The sequence below is a fragment of the Lissotriton helveticus genome, chromosome 10 (genome assembly GCF_964261635.1).
Source record: "Lissotriton helveticus chromosome 10, aLisHel1.1, whole genome shotgun sequence".
NCBI classification, from domain to species: Eukaryota; Metazoa; Chordata; class Amphibia; order Caudata; family Salamandridae; genus Lissotriton; species Lissotriton helveticus.
In genome coordinates, this window is record NC_136071.1 from 439,598,603 (window position 1) to 439,617,219 (window position 18,617).

The following is an 18,617-nucleotide window of genomic DNA, read 5'->3' on the forward strand; positions in this document are numbered from 1 at the left end:
CCATAGAGACAAAGAGAAACAAAAAAACACACCCCACCCCCACCCTGCATGCAGCGGAAGGCCACGGCCCCCCCCCCCCCATAGGCATGCCTGTTGCCCTAGAAAACCAGAAAAAGGGGAAAACAGGAGGAGGGCCCTAGCTCCGGCTCCAGACACGCCCCCACCTACCCATCCTGACGAACAAAGAGCCCACCATAATGGAGGGCAAACAACAATGTAGAATCATCCCGGTCACTCAAAGTCGCACCCACAAGCTACGTCACAGTCCGGCATCAGAAAATCCAATAAGTATGTAAAAAGTCCAAGTTCAACCTTGTCCAGTCCGGGTCGAGGTAGTAAGGCGCCGCACGTTGTAGGGAAGCAGATGCGATGCGTCCACAGTCACTTTTGGAGCCAATGTAGCAGCAAGGAGACGGAAAGAAGACAATGTGATTGCGCAGCTCCAGAACACACTAGCCATCGCAAAAACAAAGTAAGGACGGTCAGGAGCAATAACAGCCGATTGGCGGGTGAGAACATCCGCAAGCACAGAAGCTCGGCTGCAGGTCCCACCAAATCCACAATCTGACTGCACCCAGTTCAGGGGGTCCTCAGCGCCAACACACCAGGAGATGTCGGTCTCCGGACCAGCAGTCTGGCCGTCCGCCATTGGACACATCGCCACTATCTGCAAGTCATCACCGTGTAGCAAGCGACTCCTCAATTCGGAATGCAAATCTGCGAGGGCCAGTAGGACATCTCGCGTTGTGAGTTCCATCGCCCCAGTACCGGTCAGTGTGGTGAGCCGCTCTCGCAAGGGACCCCAGAGCAGGAGAAGAAGCAAGCCCCACCGGCTGCCAGGAAATCAATCGCCGTCCACCACGCACCAGCAGATCTCAACCGGCACATACGGGAACAGAAAACACCCACCGCGTTGCAAAGCACTCGCCGGGCATAACCGAATGCTCACTCAGAGCAACACTGTAGGGGTATCCATCGGTCGCCGGCAGTGCATGGGGTGGGGCGAAGCCGGGTCGTATGTCGGCAGGCGCAGCCGAGTGTGCGACCAGTGGCAGGCAACTGCACAATTCGTTGTTGGGCTGCTCTGGGGTGTCAGTGCAATCCCCGATCTGCCGTCTCTGGCCGCTCCAATCGAAAGTCCCGGTCCGGATCACCGGGCGAAGATGATCTCTCGGGGCCGCTGTTGTGCAGCTGCGCACCAGCTGCAGCGTCACGCAAGGTCCCGGCCCAGTCAGTGCCAGGGCCGAAAAGTTTGGGGCGATGGATCTCGGCCGGTAGGAATAGGTTTCGTGCCGGAGTGATATCGCCGCACTCCAGAGATATTCAGCCGGATTTGGCCGCAATCGGGATGCAGGATCGGTGCCAGGATGGGGCGAAAGGCGAGGGCGAGCGGCGGAGCCGGGCGTCTATGCGGCCATTTTGGCCGCCGTCTTGGCTCCTCCTCTATTGTCCTGCCTTTAAATTGTGAGTGTGGTGCAAATGTTCTGTCAGTTCTTTTGTATATCGAAACACTCCCATATCTTGTGATAGAAGGTGCCTGGGGCTTGTTGACATCTCAGGCATTGTGGATCTGAGATGCCCTTCATCCTATGTAGCTGTGTGGATTTATAGTAAACACAATGCTGGTATTTAGGTTTAATGAGCCGCAGCTTAGATGGTATCGCCAGTACTCTTTGAGGAATCCGCGCTTCCACCCAGTCGTCCGACTCCAAGGGACCCACATCTTATTTCCAACTGTCCTGTAATGCCGTCATCAGGTCAGGGTCTTATTTACCAAGGTGCAATATAATGTGGGGAAACCTTTCATGCCCATTTGTGACTCCATGACGTGTCTCATGGGGATTGCATTGTGGGATTGTGTTTAGGGAGTCCAGGGACGACTCAAATGCATGGAGCTGTTGTAAATGTAAAGATCAATACAATTGTGACTTGGACATTGAATAAGTGTCATCTCGGTGCTAGAATGTGCACACTGAGTTGCCCGCCCTGACTCTCCCCAGTTTAGATCCACCAATGTTGTCCCACATGCGGAAATCCCAGAGTGCCTCTGTGTGAATAAGCCAGCTCCTGACCCGGATCCGGTACCTCTGTCAGGACACCATGCCACCTGATCCATCGTAGTGCTTCATGACAACATCTAAGAGATGTTTGCTTGGCACGTGGAAGGGATGTAGGTGTATTGGAACTGTAGAAGAGATTGAATGGTACAAGATGTTCAAGAGTGTGGATTTCTGCCACTATGGAGGGGTTGTCTCGTCCCACAAACAGCCAACCATTCATGTACACCAGGTGGCTATCCCAGTAATATAACTGTTTACTCCAGTATTGGAACTTTCATAGATTCACATGCCTGAATCATTCCCCGTCGTCGAGACGGGAGTCTCCGGTATATAAAAAAGCAATGCCTAGCAGTATAGCAAACTGAAAAGAGGCCTAGGCCCATTTGCCTCTTGCAACCCATAGCCTTTGTTATGTAAAAAAGGCCCAAACATTTCCTTGCACCAATCAGAGCTCCTCACCCTCTAGAACACTACTGAGAGAACATTCTGCCCCTCAGATTTTCTATCGCACGTTGTGATAGGGAGTCTCCTTTGAGCTCTGCTCAAACTCTTCAATTCAACTTAGTTTGACTGGGATTTGAGGTTCTCTCATTTTCTAGTTTCTTCTTATTTGAAATTCCTTATTCCTCTACCATGACTGATAAGGAGAAGAAAGGATTATTTAGAGCTTCTGCCACCTGCTCTAAAAAAAAGGCTTTATACAGATGACCCTCACAAAGACTGCATATACTACCTCTATCCAGACCATCAGGCAGAGAATTGTAAGGTATGTCAAACCTTTTCAATTAAAGCCTTGAGGGATCGTGAGGGAAGACTTCTACTTTGACTCCAGAAGGTTAAAGCCAGAAAGGCAATCCTCTCAAGTGAGAGTGAGCAGGAGTCATCTTCGTCTAAGAGATCTCATAAAAGAAGCAGATTTCCTCAGGCGCATACTTCAGGTGAGAGACCTGAGATGCCCCAAAAAAGACCACCCCAGGGTCTTCAGGGCGCAGTCCCTCAAAATCTCCTTCAGGTACACCTAAGGGGAAGAAGGGTTCTGCTTCTGAGGTGAAACAGGTGAAAAAAACTGCCTCAGAACCTTTAAAATCTCCTCCAAGGGTCAAGATTACCATCAAAAAGACTTCCTCTACACCTTCTGAGGAGAAAGTGAAAGGATCTACACTGTCGACGAGACCGTCGACGAGGAAGATGTCATCGTTAACGACAAAAACATCATCATCGTAGACGAAACAGGAGGTTAAGTCTATGGCTAAGATGCACTTTCACCGTTGACAGCGGTATCGACGACGAGTTCATCGACAATGGCTATATCTACATCGTCGAAGGGATCGTCGACGACGGCGGGAGCGTTGACGAAGACAGCGTCGACGGTAACTACAATGTCGACAATAGCGTCGACGACGATAATATGGTCGACGACAGCGACGGGGATCTCGTCGAAGGGCTCGTCGACGAGAGAAAAAAACACAGAAAAGAGGTTGTCATCCTAGAAAAGGACAATAACACCAGCGGTTACATCTCCAAGCAAGGTGTCCCCATTAGTCCGTTCTCACCTTCTGGAAGAAGAGGATTCAGAGGATGAGGATGAGGGTGGTCCATTTGGATATTCAAGTAGTCCTTCGCAGTTAAAAGTAAAATACCAGGAGGAAGGTTCGGAGGAAGAATATGGGGAGTTTCGGGATCACCCCCAAAAACGACAACAATATCGCCAAGAGCATCATGAAGAGATGACAAGTGTGCCTTCTTCTTTACTGAATGACCTCCAGAGCATGTTGGAGGATTATAGAAGAAGGTATCCGAAGCCTCGCACCTCTCAGGAAATCCCGGAGGTTACACCTCGGCCTCGATCGGTACCTGGTACACCGGTGCGAAGAAGGGAGATCTTGCCGGAACCCATTCCTAGGTCTCCACAACCAAGATCTCAACAAGACCCAGATACCTCGGATGATGACCATGAAGACGGAGAGATTGCAGAACCTAGTAGAGAATTGGATGACCATCTCATTCCTTCACCTTCAACTCCTATGCCAAAACCAGTAGATTCTCCACCAGAGGACATTGGTGCTTTTCATAACCTGATGGAAAGAGCCACTAAAATATTTGCCCTTACCATGTCGGAGGATAAGGCGGAATGTTTTCTATATGACTTTAAGGAACCCTATCGAAGATCTGTTAGGTCCTTACCTATTGTAAGTCATATCTGGGAAGAAGGCCTGAAGGTTATGGAGACGCCAGCTACGGTGACTCCAGTTCTCGCCAGACTGGACAAGAAATATAAAGCGCCGACAGATGCTCCAGCCTGTCTTTTGGGTCATCCCAAACCGAATTCAGTGATTACGCAGGCAGCGCAACAGAAGTCAAGAAATCTGTCCGCTCCAATTACAACACCACCAGACAGAGAGGGTAGGAGGCTGGACAACACGGGAAAGAGATTTTCCTTAATGTCTGCTCTGCTGGTAAAAGCTGCTAATGCCCTTGCTATTCTAGGAAGATACGACAGGCAAATGTGGTGCAACCTGTCGCCGGATATTAACCAGGTTCCAGAACCAGAGAAACAAGAAGCCAGAAAAATTGAAAGGACTTCGGCGGAAGTCATAGACTGCGCTATGGATATAGCGACCACGGCGTTTAGGTCTCTAGGAGGAGCGGCAGTTCTGCGCAGACAAGGATGGCTAAGAGCGACGGCTTTTAGGCCTGAAGTTCAGAATAAGATCTTAGACCTCCCCTTCAATGGAGAAGATTTATTCGGGAAACATATTTTTGACATATTACAAAGTATCAAGAAAGATACGGATACTGCTAAAGCATTGGGAACTCTGCAGTACAGAAAGGTTCCTTTTCGAAGCTCTAGAGGTAGAGGGCAGTCATCTTATAGAGGAGGATATCAGCAAGGGAGATGTTCCTCTTACTCTGCCTCATCTCAGCCATACCGCCAGCAGTACACTCTGCGACAATCGGGGTGTTATACAAAATCAACTCCGAGAGGCAAAGGAGGTTGTTAGGGGAAGGACAACACCCGACTACAATGACAACCTTCATCTTCCGGCTGCATCAACACTTCTAGGATCAAGTGCTCCCCTGGGTGGAAAGATTGCTCGTTATTTTCAGAATTGGCGAAAAATAACAACGGACCAATGGGTCCTCAACATCATTCGATTCAGCCGCACCCTAGAATTTCTACAGACGCCTCCTTGTACACCACCGATGCATCAAAAAGTCAATTATCTGCCTCAACTCCAGAAGGAGATTCGGACAATGCTCCGAAAGGGAGCAATAGAACCGGTACCGAATTCCCAAAGGAACAAGGGGTTTTACTCCCGATTTTTTTTCTGATCAGGAAAAACAAACCCCAATGGCGTCCTATTCTGGATCTCAGATCCCTAAACACCTATCTCTAAAAGCAATCTTTCAGGATGGTGTCTCTTCAGGACATCCTTTTGCTATTGAACCCAGGAGATCATATGACCACTTTGGACCTACAGGATGCGTATTTTCATGTACCTATCTAACCGGCGCACAGACAGTACCTTCGGTTCTTGGTAGCCGGAAGACATTATCAATTCAAGGTACTGCCATTGGCCCAAAGTCAGCTCCACGAGTGTTTACAAAATGCCTGGCTCCAGTGGCGGCTGTGCTAAGAAAGCAAAAACATCAAATATTTCCTTACCTCGACGACTGGTTAGTCAAAGCACCATCGGAAGCACAAGCCAGGGCGTCAACCAAGGCCTGCATAGATTTGTTTGCCAAACTGGGTTTGACTCTACACGAAGGAAAATCAAAACTTCATCCGACAAAACTGATCACATTTCTGGGAGCAATACTAGATACGGACAGCAACAAGGCGTTTCCCTCCGAAGAAAGACAACTGAGGATCGTGTCTCTCTTTCAAGACTTTCTAAAAAGAAAGTATCTTTCAATGCGCAAGTACAAGTCATTGCTAGGCATGATGTCATCTTGCATTCCCCTCGTGCCTCACTGCAGATTAAGGATGCGCCCGTTGCAAGAACAGATCGATCTTCAGTGGCGTCAAGCGGAGGGATCCTTCGAAGACATAGTCCAAGTGACACCAGTCACGGTTCAAGCAGCAACATGGTGGACACAAAAAGAAAATGTCTCTCAGGGTCTGTCATTTCTTTCAAGACCAGCTCCATTGGTGGTAACTACCGATGCGTCCCTGGAAGGATGGGGAGCTTTCCTTCAGGACCTTCAAACCAGCGGTTGTTGGAAGATGCACGAGCAGCAATTACACATAAATCTGCTAGAACTCAGGGCGATCCACCTCCCATTGCAAGCTTTCCTGCCAAGAATAAGAGGTTCGCCGGTGTTGATAAGAACGGACAACACTACGGCGATGCACTACTTAAACAAACAGGGAGGGACAAGATCACTCTCTCTATCGCAAGAGGCCCAGACAATATGGGAGTGGGCACTACGGCAGGGGATATCCTTGACAGCAGAGCATCTCCCGGGAGATCAGAACGTCAAGGCGGATACTCTCAGCTGGCTCAAATCGTCCTGCCACGAATGGAAACTGGACCAGGGGATCCTGGACAACATTTTTCAAAGGAGGGGGACGACAACAGTAGACCTTTTCGCCACAAGAAAGAACAGGAAATGCCGGTTCTTCGCAAGCTGGCTTCCCCAGATGGAATCTTGGAGGAATGCGTTTTCGATGGCATGGTCCGGCTTCTTTGCTTACGTTTTTCCTCCAATTCCTCTCCTGCCCCGCGTGCTTATGAAGATCAAGAAAGAACCGTGCAGGCTAATCCTGATAGCCCTGTGGTGGCCCAGACAACACTGGTTCACGGAACTACTGCTGATGTCGGAGGACCGTCCAGTTCGTCTCCGACCAATTCCATCACTTCTGACAATGTCCCAGGGACAAGTGCTCCATCCGGACCCGAAATCCTTACGATTAGCGGCCTTTCTCCTGAACACTGTGAATTTCAACATCTGAAAATCTCGGACGAATGTAGAAGAATCCTGTCCAAGGCTAGAGCGGATAGTACCAACAAAACCTACAGGATGAAGTGGAAGACGTTTTGCCTATGGTGTCAGAGACATAACATTCACCCTCTAACTGCGGCACCTCATCAAATAATCCCATACATCTTACTTTTAGCCAAGTCAGGATTGGCTCATTCTTCGATTAAGGTGCATTTGGCTGCATTATCCCGCTACAGGTGGTCTTCTTCAGGCCCGTCCTTATGATCATCAAAGAATTTATGAAGGGATTATTCAGAGTTTTTCCTCCAATAAAGCCTCCACCACCGCTCTGGAATCTCAACATAGTGCTGTCACAATTGATGAAACGACCTTTTGAGCCTATACACAGGGCGGACCTTAAGTTCCTGTCTTGGAAGGTGGCTCTGCTCATCGCACTAACTTCAGCGAGAAGAGTAGGAGAACTGCAAGCTCTCACAGTTCAAGAACCTTTCCTACAGTTTCAGGAAAACAGAAGATGCTGAGAACTAATCCAAAATGTATTCCTAAGGTACCAACTGACTTTCATCTGAATGAGCCATTGGTGTTAAAATGTTTCTTTCCTCAACCAACCACAGCGGCGGAAAGAGTGTTACACTCACTGGACGTTTAAAGATGTCTCAAGTTCTATTTAAAGGAAACAAAGAGCTTTTGCAAATCTTCACAGCTCTTCGTCGCTTTCAGCGCACCCAGGAAAGGTTTCCCTTTATCAAAGAGGGGGATTGCCAGCTGGATTTCCAGTGCGATTGTCTACTGTCATCAAGCTGCAGGAAAGCCTCTAAGTGCACAAGTTTGTGCCCATTCCACGAGAGCAGTGGCCACTTCCACTGCATTGTTTGGAGGAGTTCCAATACAGGTTAACTTGCAGGGCAGCGACCTGGGCATCTACGCACACCTTCACCAGGCACTATTGCTTGGAAGCAGCCGCAGAATCGGATGCGGCGGTGGGAGAGGCGGTACTGCGAAACATCATCCAGTAACGGTGAGCCTTCTTTCCATCCCTCCATCCTTTTTTCTCGTCTTTTACAAAGTCACATTTATTGTATTTTCCTATACTTGATTTTCATGCTGTATTACATGATGAGGATGAAATGCATGAGATTAAGGTGCTTTGTAATATCACTGCTCGCTATTCTGATTCAGGCATGTGAATCTATGAAAGTTCCAATACTGGAGTAAGAAAACAAGTTACTTACCTGTAACTGTAGTTCTCCAGTATTGGAAGCTTTCATAGATTCACATGCACCCACCCTCCTCCCCTGAGAGGCTCACCTTGGATTTAGCACAAAAGTGTTTTATATGCACAAGTGGCCGAAAATCTGAGGGGTAGAAGGTTCTCTCAGGAGTGTTCTAGAGGGTGAGAAGCTCTGATTGGTGCAGGGAAAAGTTTGGGCCTTTTTTACATAACAAAGGCTATGGGTTGCAAAAGGCAAATGGTTCTAGGCCTCTTTTCAGTTTGCTATACTGCTAGGCATTGCTTTTTTATATACCGAAGACTCCCGTCTCGACGACGGGGAATGATTCAGGCATGTGAATCTATGAAAGCTTCCAATACTGGAGAGTTACAGGAAAGTAACTTGTTTTCATATCTGTGATTCCCAAACCGGCATGGTATGGGTTCAGAACGCATTTGCGGTAAGACCGCTTCTCCCAGAGGTCCATGTCCATCCATACTCTGTTTGATAAACGGGAGATGTTAAGGTCCATGCCTGTTGTTGGGTGATGGCAATGCGTATCCCTAGGTATTTGAAGTGCTGAGCTGCCCATCGTATGTGGTAGGCAGCACTAATAGCTACTTGTGGGTGTATTAAAAGAATGTAAGTGGATTTGGGCAAGTTCACGGTGAGACCGTATGTATCTGTGTAAATTTCGAACATTGATAAGAGATGGGGGGAGAGGTTTCAGAGTCGTTAATTAAAAGTAGGCGTCATCAGCATTCAGCGACACTATGTCCTTGCATCCGTCGGGCCATCAGAACCCGCTGAACTGAGCGTCATGTCGAATCCACTCAGCCAAGGACTCCATAAAGAGGGCAAATAGGAGCGGCGACAGGAGGCAACCCTCTCTTGTTCCTCATTCAGTGTTAAAGGTCGGGGAGAGTTCTCCGTTCACTCGGACCTTTGTCCCTGGTTTTGCACATAATACTTGGACATAGTTGCGAATGAGTGGACCAAAATTCATATGCTCCAGTAGGCGAAATGTGTATTGCCAGTGAACAGAGTCGAAGACTTTTTCTAAACCAATGAATATGAGGGCCCTGTGTTCAGTGAAGTGTGTAGACAGAGCAATTGCATTATTTAGGCATCGAAGGCAATGAAAAGTGCTGCGCCCTGTCCTAAAGTCATTCTGGTCTGGGTGCACTACTGTTTGGATCGTCTTTACCAGGCGATTGGCTAAGAGCTTAGCGGGTATCTTGGTATCCATGTTAATAATGGAGATGGGTCATACTGGTCGGGAGGCTTCTGCGGTTTCCAGATTACGGAGATCCTGGCCCCTCTTAAGTCATATGTGAGCTCCCCCGATCGCAGAGAATCATTGTCCATGTCCAACAGCGGTGATATCAACTGTGATGCATGCTTTTTGTACAGTGCCAGTGGAAACCCATTAGGGCCGGGAGTTTTCCCAGCCGGAAGCGTCTCAATGGCCACCTGAATTTCTTTGGCAGTCAGTGATTCATCAACTACCTTCTGTCTGTGTCATAGGTTTGGGAGATGATCATGTCTTCGAGGATCGGGTTACCCCGCTTGGCCACTGGTATTAGGCATTTCTCATTCAGGGTAATTATTAGGCTGCACATTCCTGCACTGTGTGATGGGAGGATGTGATGTTAAGTCTGTCTCTCTATCAGGCATGGGGCACCCGTGCTTCCTGTTCCCTAGCCAGTGTAAGAGTTCATCATCCTTATCCCTTAGTTCGTAAAGATTATACTGGGAGGAAAGGTGTGCTAGGGCTGCTGTGTCAAGCAATTTCTGTCTTAGGGCCTGTCTCTTCATTTCTAAGAGATGCCTTGTGTGCTCATTCAGAGATTCTGTGAGTGTCCCTTCTGCACAGTGTATTTTGCGTTCCAGGTCCTTGCTGTCCCTGTTATTGCGTCTTTTGGCTACAGATTGATAGGATATTATCTGCCCCCTAAGGGTCGCCTTTAGATCTTCGCGAATGATGATGGGAGAGTCTCCTGTGTCTTTGTTGACACTGAAGTAGTCAGCGATTTGTTTGCAGCGGAAGTAATTGAATGTTGGGTTTAAGAGCACCAGGCACTTACATGCTACTTTCCCGATTGTCTGTGTTTTGAGAGTGAGGAGTACAAGGGCATGGTCAGTCAATGCGCCTGGCAGGATACGGGATTCCACTAGGGCGGTGGTATCTGTTGAGGGAATGAGCAGATAATCTATTCATGAGGAGGAGCTGTGTGAATGTGAATAAAAGATGTTTTCCTGTGTGCGAGGATGTAACACGTGTCAAGTGTTAGCCAAGGACGTGGCCCAAGCTGCTAGGGCTATTGTTCTCTGTGCTGAGTGATTGCTGGTGTTAAGCAGGATGTTCAATACAGATTTGAAGTCTCCGACAATTAACTTCAGGCCCATAGGGGACTGCAACAGCACCACTTTGAGAGCTTGAAATTTAGTTTTCACCAACGTAGGTGGGGGGGGGCATTAACTAATGCTATTGTCCAGTGTGTACCTTCCATGGCTCCACTGATAACTACAAAGTGGCCCAGTGCATCACCGTGAGTTGTGGAAACTTGCAGCGGGAGGTGTTTGTTTTGGAGGATGTCCTTCCCACAGGACGTTAGTGGGTAGCTGTCATGAAATGCTCTGGTATAACCACTGCGCTGTAGGAAAGGATAATTGTTGCCTAGCAGGTGTGTTTCTTGTAGTAACACTACAAGTGGGGAGTGGTACTTTAGGTACTGAAATACTGCCCCTCTTTTAATCTTGTTATTGTGGCTGTTTACATTCCCTGTAAGTGCAGTGACCTCTCAAAGTGCTCATCTTGAAGGTTGAGAGAAGGTGCGCGCACAGTAGATGTGATGGAGTTGTGCAATGTGTGGATTATACAAGAACCAATGGTAAGTAAACAAAAATACCAATTCAAACAAAACAATGTCCCGTGCCGTACAAACAACCCGCCTCCCCACACTTCTACTCCAGAAGCATCTATCACCCTCCCTCAACCATAGAATAGGTGGGGCTTCAGTAATCTGGGTCCAACCCTGGCCATTTTGGACTGATAACGCATAAAGGATATAGTGGTGCTGGGAAAGAGATAAGATAGAGTTGCCGATTTGGTCATTTTACAGTGTGGCACAGATCCGATGACGATGGGGGCGACTCGGCACACGTGGAGTCCAGGGGAAGCATCAAGGCCCAAACTGAGTCTTCCCCTCTCAGTCACAAGGTTATCTAGATTGGGAGCCGCAGCACCTCAATCTTAACTTCGGGCGTACCCTCGGGTGCATGCTTTTACCTTTGTTTTCCTGAGGAGCATTTGCACCTCCCCCACCATCCTAAGTGGTAACGGGTTACATGACAGGAGATGCTGCTCTGTTGCCAATGTCCAGGCTGCCTTGGGGGTCTTAAAGAAGAAAGATTTAGAGCTGTGGTTCACTTGAAGCTTTGTCAAGAAGAGAAGCATGCATTGGAGTCTGTGGGCTCTGAAATGTTGTTTGACCTTCTTGTTGGAGTTCAGTCACTATTGAACCATGTAGGTGTAATCTGGGAAGACCATTATTCGGCCTGATTGGAATCAAAGGTCTCCCCAACCTGTGCGCCTTTCTGCCTCTTGTGTCTATGCAGTTCAAAAATTTGGCAATCCTTGGGTGAGGAGGTGCCCCCAGAGGAGCTTCTTACGCCAAGGAGCAGTGAGCCTTGTCCACTACAAAGCAATTGGAGAGTGTTGATACAGGCATACAATTAGCAATCCAGGTATCTTGAAATCCAGGAGATTTTCCCTCCACTCCCTCCGCAAACCCGATAAAGCAAAGATTACATCTGCATGCTCTGCCCTTGGCGTCCTCTTCCCGGGCCTTCAAAAGTTTGGTAGGTGAGAGAGTCGCGAGACCGTTGTTTCGAAGTTTCTTCACTGTGTCCATCAGTTCTAATATACGACCCTTGGTCTCAGTCACTCTGTCTGCCCCTCCTCGCAGATCTTCTCGCAGGAAGGTGACTTCAACACCTACTTCACCAATTTTTTACTCCAGCGCCGTACGGGAACCTGCTAGAATTCAAGATGGCGTTTGTGTTGGTGGGCCACTTTAGTTATTTGTAGAGTGGCACGCTGGATCATGAGCACTTTGGGACCATGTTGCTGACGCAATGTATTTATTTTTCTTGGCCTGAGTCTGGGAGGGCTAGGGCCTGTCTCAGCCCATGTTGGTGGCAGACTTCCCATTCATCCCTTCGCACGGGTCGGGATCCAAAGTTATAGTTTGCTCTTTTGCAATGGCGATAGGGAGCAGCGTTGCGATGAGCGCCAAAGGCAGTGTAAGGGAAAACCAGGCACCTGGCCCACTTGCCCGAGGGCAGCACGAACTGCCAGCACCTCCAAGGTAGCTGTGGTGAGGTGATGGTCCAAGCAGGTGGTGCTTGTCCATGAGCACCCCCTCCACTGCCACAGAGGCCTAGTCCCCTTGTCTTAATTAGCTCAGCAGTGTGGAGTCCAACTGCGCCGAGGTCGTACAGCGCAGGCCCGCTCGCCTCTGGGCAGCATGCGCACCCGGTGCTCCATGAGGCTGGGGGGCCCTCCCTGTGATCTCTTCTCCAAGGCTGCTGAGCAAAGCATCTTCAGGTGGTGGGTTCTAGGGGCCCATGCAAAACCACAGAGCCGCACAAACCCCTCCAGGCTACTCATCATTGCATACCTCACCACCCCTCTGTTCAGGTCCTCACGGGCCCAGCGAGGGGAGGGCTGCTCAGCACCTTTTTGGCCAGAAAGAGCACTATCAACGGAACACAGCTGTGCCCCAAACTCTGGGCGCCGGAGCCCCTCAACCGGGTCCGTCCACACCTGGAGCAGGATTGCCCGCTGAGACTGCTTACCTCTGGTGGCTTTAGTCGCATGTAGGGGGAGAAAGGATCCCAGCAGAGACTGCCGGCAACTTCGGTCGCTATGGCCCGGATCGGTGAAAAGGCGGTAGCAGGCTGCACCCCCGGTGGCAAGCTTGGCAGTCCTCTTCAGCAGCAAACGGCACCCAGACCCAGAAGGCCTCTCACCTGTGTTGGCTGGGGGCAACTGGGCTTGTCAGCATCAGGATGTAGCTCGATCTGGGTTGGCAGCAGAGAGCTCAAACAAATATGTCTACCATCTTGGTTGGTTCTGCCACAACCCTCTTAATTAAAAAAAAAAAAGGAAGATTTTCAACTAGAAATCTCCCTGCCAGCCATGCTTGACCCTAACAAGATTTCAAAAATCCAATATTTCCCAGTTAACTGTCCACCACTAATCCCATTGGGTGATTAGAAGACGTGAGATTCCTACACAGCATAATACGTGGAGCAAACATCAAAGACAGTACTCTGCATACCGAACTGTAAACACTTACCAGTAGCGATTTACTGCGAACCACTCCACCAATATTGGTTAGACAAAATGGTGGTGACATCTCTCAGCCTTTAAAATGAGAACCGGACAGTATTTACGACCTGAATACCACTCTTGATACGAAACACCAGACGTTGGTAGTACAATATCTCAGACCTATGAATATTTTATGAACTTAGGATAATCTGAACTTTTGTAAACTGATCTGATAGAGCAAGTGCATGTGCAGTTCTGCTCTGTTAGAGCAGATATGCATACAGCGTTATATAGAACTGGCAGATAACTAGTGACATTAGACTTAATGGTGTAGGGCAGCAAAACAAGTCGGCAAACGCTGTTGCCTGAGTGGAACACTGTCCACACGGCCATGTGTTATCCACTACATATGCTCCTCAATAGCCCAGTGTTAAACCCCCTCGCAGTAAGACAAAATGGTGGTGCGCATCTCTCCCACACTCAAATGAGAGCCTACCAGTGTTGGCGACCTGAATGCCACTTTGATTGGCAAGCACAAAATGCTGGATCGGTACGGCATTCCATGCCATCATGAAAGATTGAAGAAGGCCAAACCATGCAACAGACAAAAACAGAATTTACCCATGCTTTAATGAAAGCATGCGAGTGCATGCCAAAACATTCAGCACTCAGTATTGGAAAAACCTAGCTGACAACAAATGCACCATCCACTGACATTCATGAAAATGGAAAAACTAAACACCTGATGACCTCAAACCATTGAAGTCCCTCTGTGCAACACAGAGACAAGACGGGTCATCACATCGGCCAAAGCCAAGTACTATACCAAAACCATTAGTGACGCTGCCAATAGAAGCAAAACATTCTTCAAGACAATTACGCATTACATCAACCCCATGCCTCACCCTCCTACCCCACAATCTACTTACAAAAGCAATGTCTTTAGCCTCTTCAGTATAAAGAAGACAGAAGATCTGATAGCATACTGATAACGCCAGATATGCTTTTCCTCTTAGACCTATCCCTTCTCGTAGCTTCCTGCAATGCTCGTCTTTCAAAGGGCGTTCTGGCAGCCCTCACCAACATACTTGAATCACAAACCCACTTCCTGTGAAAATATCTTACCTTTGCCCTTCATCAAAGCTCTCTCCAGGGAAGCTCAACTACAACTACTAACCATTGTTATTGCCTCTCTCCCTCGCAACATCTTTCCAGAAGCTTTCAAGTAAGGCCAGACCCTCTCATTGTAGATGAATTCCACAACTAACAATTACCAGCCTATCATTCACCCTCTCATCTCCAAGATCATGAATAAATCAGTCTACGCTGAACTCCCAAGTTTACATCAACCCCAACGTCTGTTGCGTGACTAACCGTCTTGCTTCATATCATGCTGCAGCACAGGGACAGGCACATTATAGATGACTCCCTAATGGCCAGAGATTAAGAGGACCTCTTCACTTCTCAATCTGGGCCGTTACCTTGTCCCACCAGTCATTGTGCCTTGCCTGAGGGGTAGCTCTATGTAACACTTCTCTGCTCTTAGGTCAGACCTGTCTGGCAGAACTGCACAGTGCAGACAGGGGGCCCTGGTTGGCTTTTAGAAAACACCTGTAAGACCCAACTATACACCCCATCTCATCCCCCCAAAGGAAGCACAAGCGAATGGTCCCAGGCTTGTAAACACCTCAGGTGAAATGTCCAGTCTTTATCTAGGCCAGGGAAGGTTCCTCTTGAGAGGCTATATTGACAGGATTTCTGATGGCAGGCCGGAGCATTGGTAACAGGAAACCACCATCTTGGCTGGTGAGGTCCACACCTTGTGAACTCTGTTTTTGGGTGAAACCCTAATCAGACGTGTTTTATCCTATTCAGCACCTGATTATCTTGAGAGAGTTATGCCCCTGAACCATATAATGCCACATTCTGCCCTTTGCCTATAATTTGAGAGCATGAGTCCTGCACCCTGCATTTGCTGATTCCCTACTTTGTCACCTCTTGGGTGGGCTAGCTCCTTAAGTGGGCTTTTGTATCTACACCTTTCTCTTCCTATCCTCATGTAGCATGGTCTGCAGCTGCCACCCAAAACCTCCCCTGTCTGCCATCCCAAGCCCTTTAAGCAGTATCTAACGTAACACCTCAGATATGAGTAGTAGAGAAAGTGTACACCATAAACCAGTCCAAGCAGGCTCTGCACTTGGCTAAGCCTTCTCAATTTTCTAAAAGAATGTCAATGCTTTTGAGTACCTGTTATTAAATCATTTATGGAAGGGCTTAAGTGTATCATCCATCCAAAAGTACCTTCTAGTTCAACATGGAATTTAAATGTTGTACTCACATTACTGATGGACCCTACTTTCGAGTCCCTTGAATGATGTGCATTACAATACTTGTCTTGAAAGTGGATACATTCAAGTTCATAAACATAGGGTGGTACTTCGTACTAACCCCAAATTCTTACTCAGGGTTGTTTGACCCTTCCACATCAACCAAACAGTTGTTCTACCTGTCTTTTTCGCAAAGCTAGGCTCTAGCTGAAAGAGTGCTCCACACTCTTGATGTTAAAAAACCCACTTATATACTATATTGAAAGAACTAAGCCATTCAGAAAGACTAATCAGATTTTGTTGCTTTTAGCACACACACAAAGGTGTACTATTTCTACAGCTGTAATTGCAAGATGGATAGTTAAGTGTATGCCAATCTGTTATGCCAAAGCTGACCACACACGATCAGTGCCACCTTGAGCACACTGCACATGAAAAGGGGAGCCACAGTGCCCTTTTTGGGTAATATTCCTATTATGTATATATGTAAGGCTGCTACTTGGTCAATTCCACACACCTTCACTAAACACTATTGTGGAGATGGGCTTACACAACCGCAAGCCATAGTTGGCCAGGCAGTTTTAAAGGCACTTTTCCAAACATCAGCATCTTCTGTTAACTAGCTCCCACTTTTTGGAGGGAACTGCTTTTAAATTTTTTCCAGAGCATGCGTATCTACAGCCACAAATGGGAAATGTCACTTACCCTGCAACCATCTGTTTGTAGTGTGTAGTCCTCTAGATTCACATGCACCCTCCGTGCTCCCTGGAAGTTGGCAATTATCACAAGTTTTTCTCCTACTTTTGCCATATCTTATTCATCTCATACAATTAACACACACTTTCTAAATCACTTAGTTCCACTAATACTACTTGTCCTATATGCGCGAAAACAATATGAGGTGGATACTTTGTACTGATGCATTCTGGGACAAAGGAGGAGTCACAACATATCCTGTGACTCAAACATTTTAGAAGGGAAACAACTTGGAAACATCTAAAGCAGACACTAGATGGCAGGAGTGTGCTAAGCATGTGAATCTACACTACATGCTATAAACAAATGGTTACAGAGTAAGTATCATTTTCCAATCTCTGGTTAGTCACCATTTTTGTATTGTATTGTAATTGCATTTATATAGCGCTTACAACCCCTCATGAGGCGTTCAAGCGCTTTTTCAGTGAGTAACACGCTACTCCGGAACCCATAAAGGATTAGTGGTGAATTAATATACTGAAAATATGAACGTAATTTAAGCGGTGGATATCTTAGTCAGTTATTTGGATTGAGAAGGATCGTGGAGGGATAAAAGAGGGAAAAAAAGGTTTGCATTTATATAGTGCTTGCTACCCTTGATGGGGTGTTGAAGCACTTCTTCGGCGAGTAGCACGCTACTTCGGAACCCATAAACGATTAGTGGTGAATTATTATAGTGAAAATTTGAAAGTAATTTGAGTGGTGGATATGTGAGTTATTTGGTTTGAGAAGGATAGGGAAGAAGTAGAAGAGGTAAAAAGGTTTGCATTTGTATAGCGCTTGCTACCCCTGATGAGGTGTTGATATGCTTTATCGACGAGTAGCACGCTACTCTGAAACTCATAAAGGATTAGTGATGAATTAGTATAGTGAAATATTAAATTAATTTGAATGGTGGACATGTTAGTCTGTTATTTGTATTGAAAAGGATTGTGGAGGGATAGAAGGGAAGGGTTTGGAATTTTCTTTTGTTTTGTAGCTCATAGCAGTAGGAGGGGGCTTGGGATGAGTAAAAGTGAGGTAGAGTAGATGAGTAAAAGGGATTTGGAGGTGGAAGAGTCAGACAGAAGGTTTACAAAGGCTTGTTTTGGGGGATCGTAATAGTAAAAAGAGGTATGAGATGATGCAAGGAGGGATGGAGTAGGGAAGAGTCTCTAAAGGGTTATTTTGGGAATCCTAGTAGTGGTGTGGGTTTGGGATGAATGAGACAATGGAGGTAATGAATATATTGATAGAGGTATAGGGTGAGAAATAGGGTAGTGTTTTGGAAAGAGTAGTAGAAAGAGGTTTGAGATGAGTCAGAGTTGTGCTAGAGGATATATTGAGAGTGGTATAGGATGAAAAATAGGGTAGTGCATTGGATATGCTGAATTACAAGAAAAGTAATAAATAAGTAAAACTAATAAATATATAGATTTTGTTTCTGCTTCTGCACTAGGATTACACCTCTGCACCAGTGTTTGTCCCAGACTTTTGTTATTCTGTTACTGAATTTGCTCAATCACTTCGGCTTGAAGGAGGTTCCAAATATCATTTGCTACCTTTTTCTGAATGTACTTCCTATATTACTAATTTCTGAATTAGCCTGCCATAATCTTCCTCCTCCTACAGGATCCGAGTGCCCCATGACTGCTCTACCGAGTTTAATCATTTTGGTTATCAGTTCTTGCAGAGGGTCTTCGAGAAGTACGACCAAGTAAGTAAAGGTGGGCAATGGAGCATGAGTTCCTATCGCTAGACCTAGAAATTGCTTAATCCTTTCTTGCTTGTGTCCTATTCCCTTTTGTTGCCTTGTCCATTCTTGCGCTTTCCTTTTTTATTATCTGTCCACACGCTGCTCACCATTCTTTGTCCCTGTAATCTTCCTTCCCAGTCTCTACCAGCTCTTGTGTCTCCTGTACTAGCTAGCTTCAAACTAGCCTTCAAGAGGGTGCTGATCCTTCCTTAAAGTTAGGAAAGTGCTTGACCTGTTGCT

The 18,617-nt window shown here is 47.1% G+C and overlaps 1 protein-coding gene across 2 annotated transcripts in view; it reads left to right on the plus strand.

Moving 5' to 3' along the window:
* LOC144784260 (mitochondrial Rho GTPase 2-like) overlaps positions 1-18,617 on the plus strand; it is a 1,917,079-nt gene that overhangs the window by 1,710,409 nt on the left and 188,053 nt on the right. For both annotated transcript variants that reach the window (XM_078662926.1, XM_078662928.1), the window contains one exon: positions 18,254-18,338. In XM_078662926.1, coding sequence (XP_078519052.1) covers positions 18,254-18,338 — 85 coding nt within the window. The remainder of the gene's footprint in view (positions 1-18,253; positions 18,339-18,617) is intronic.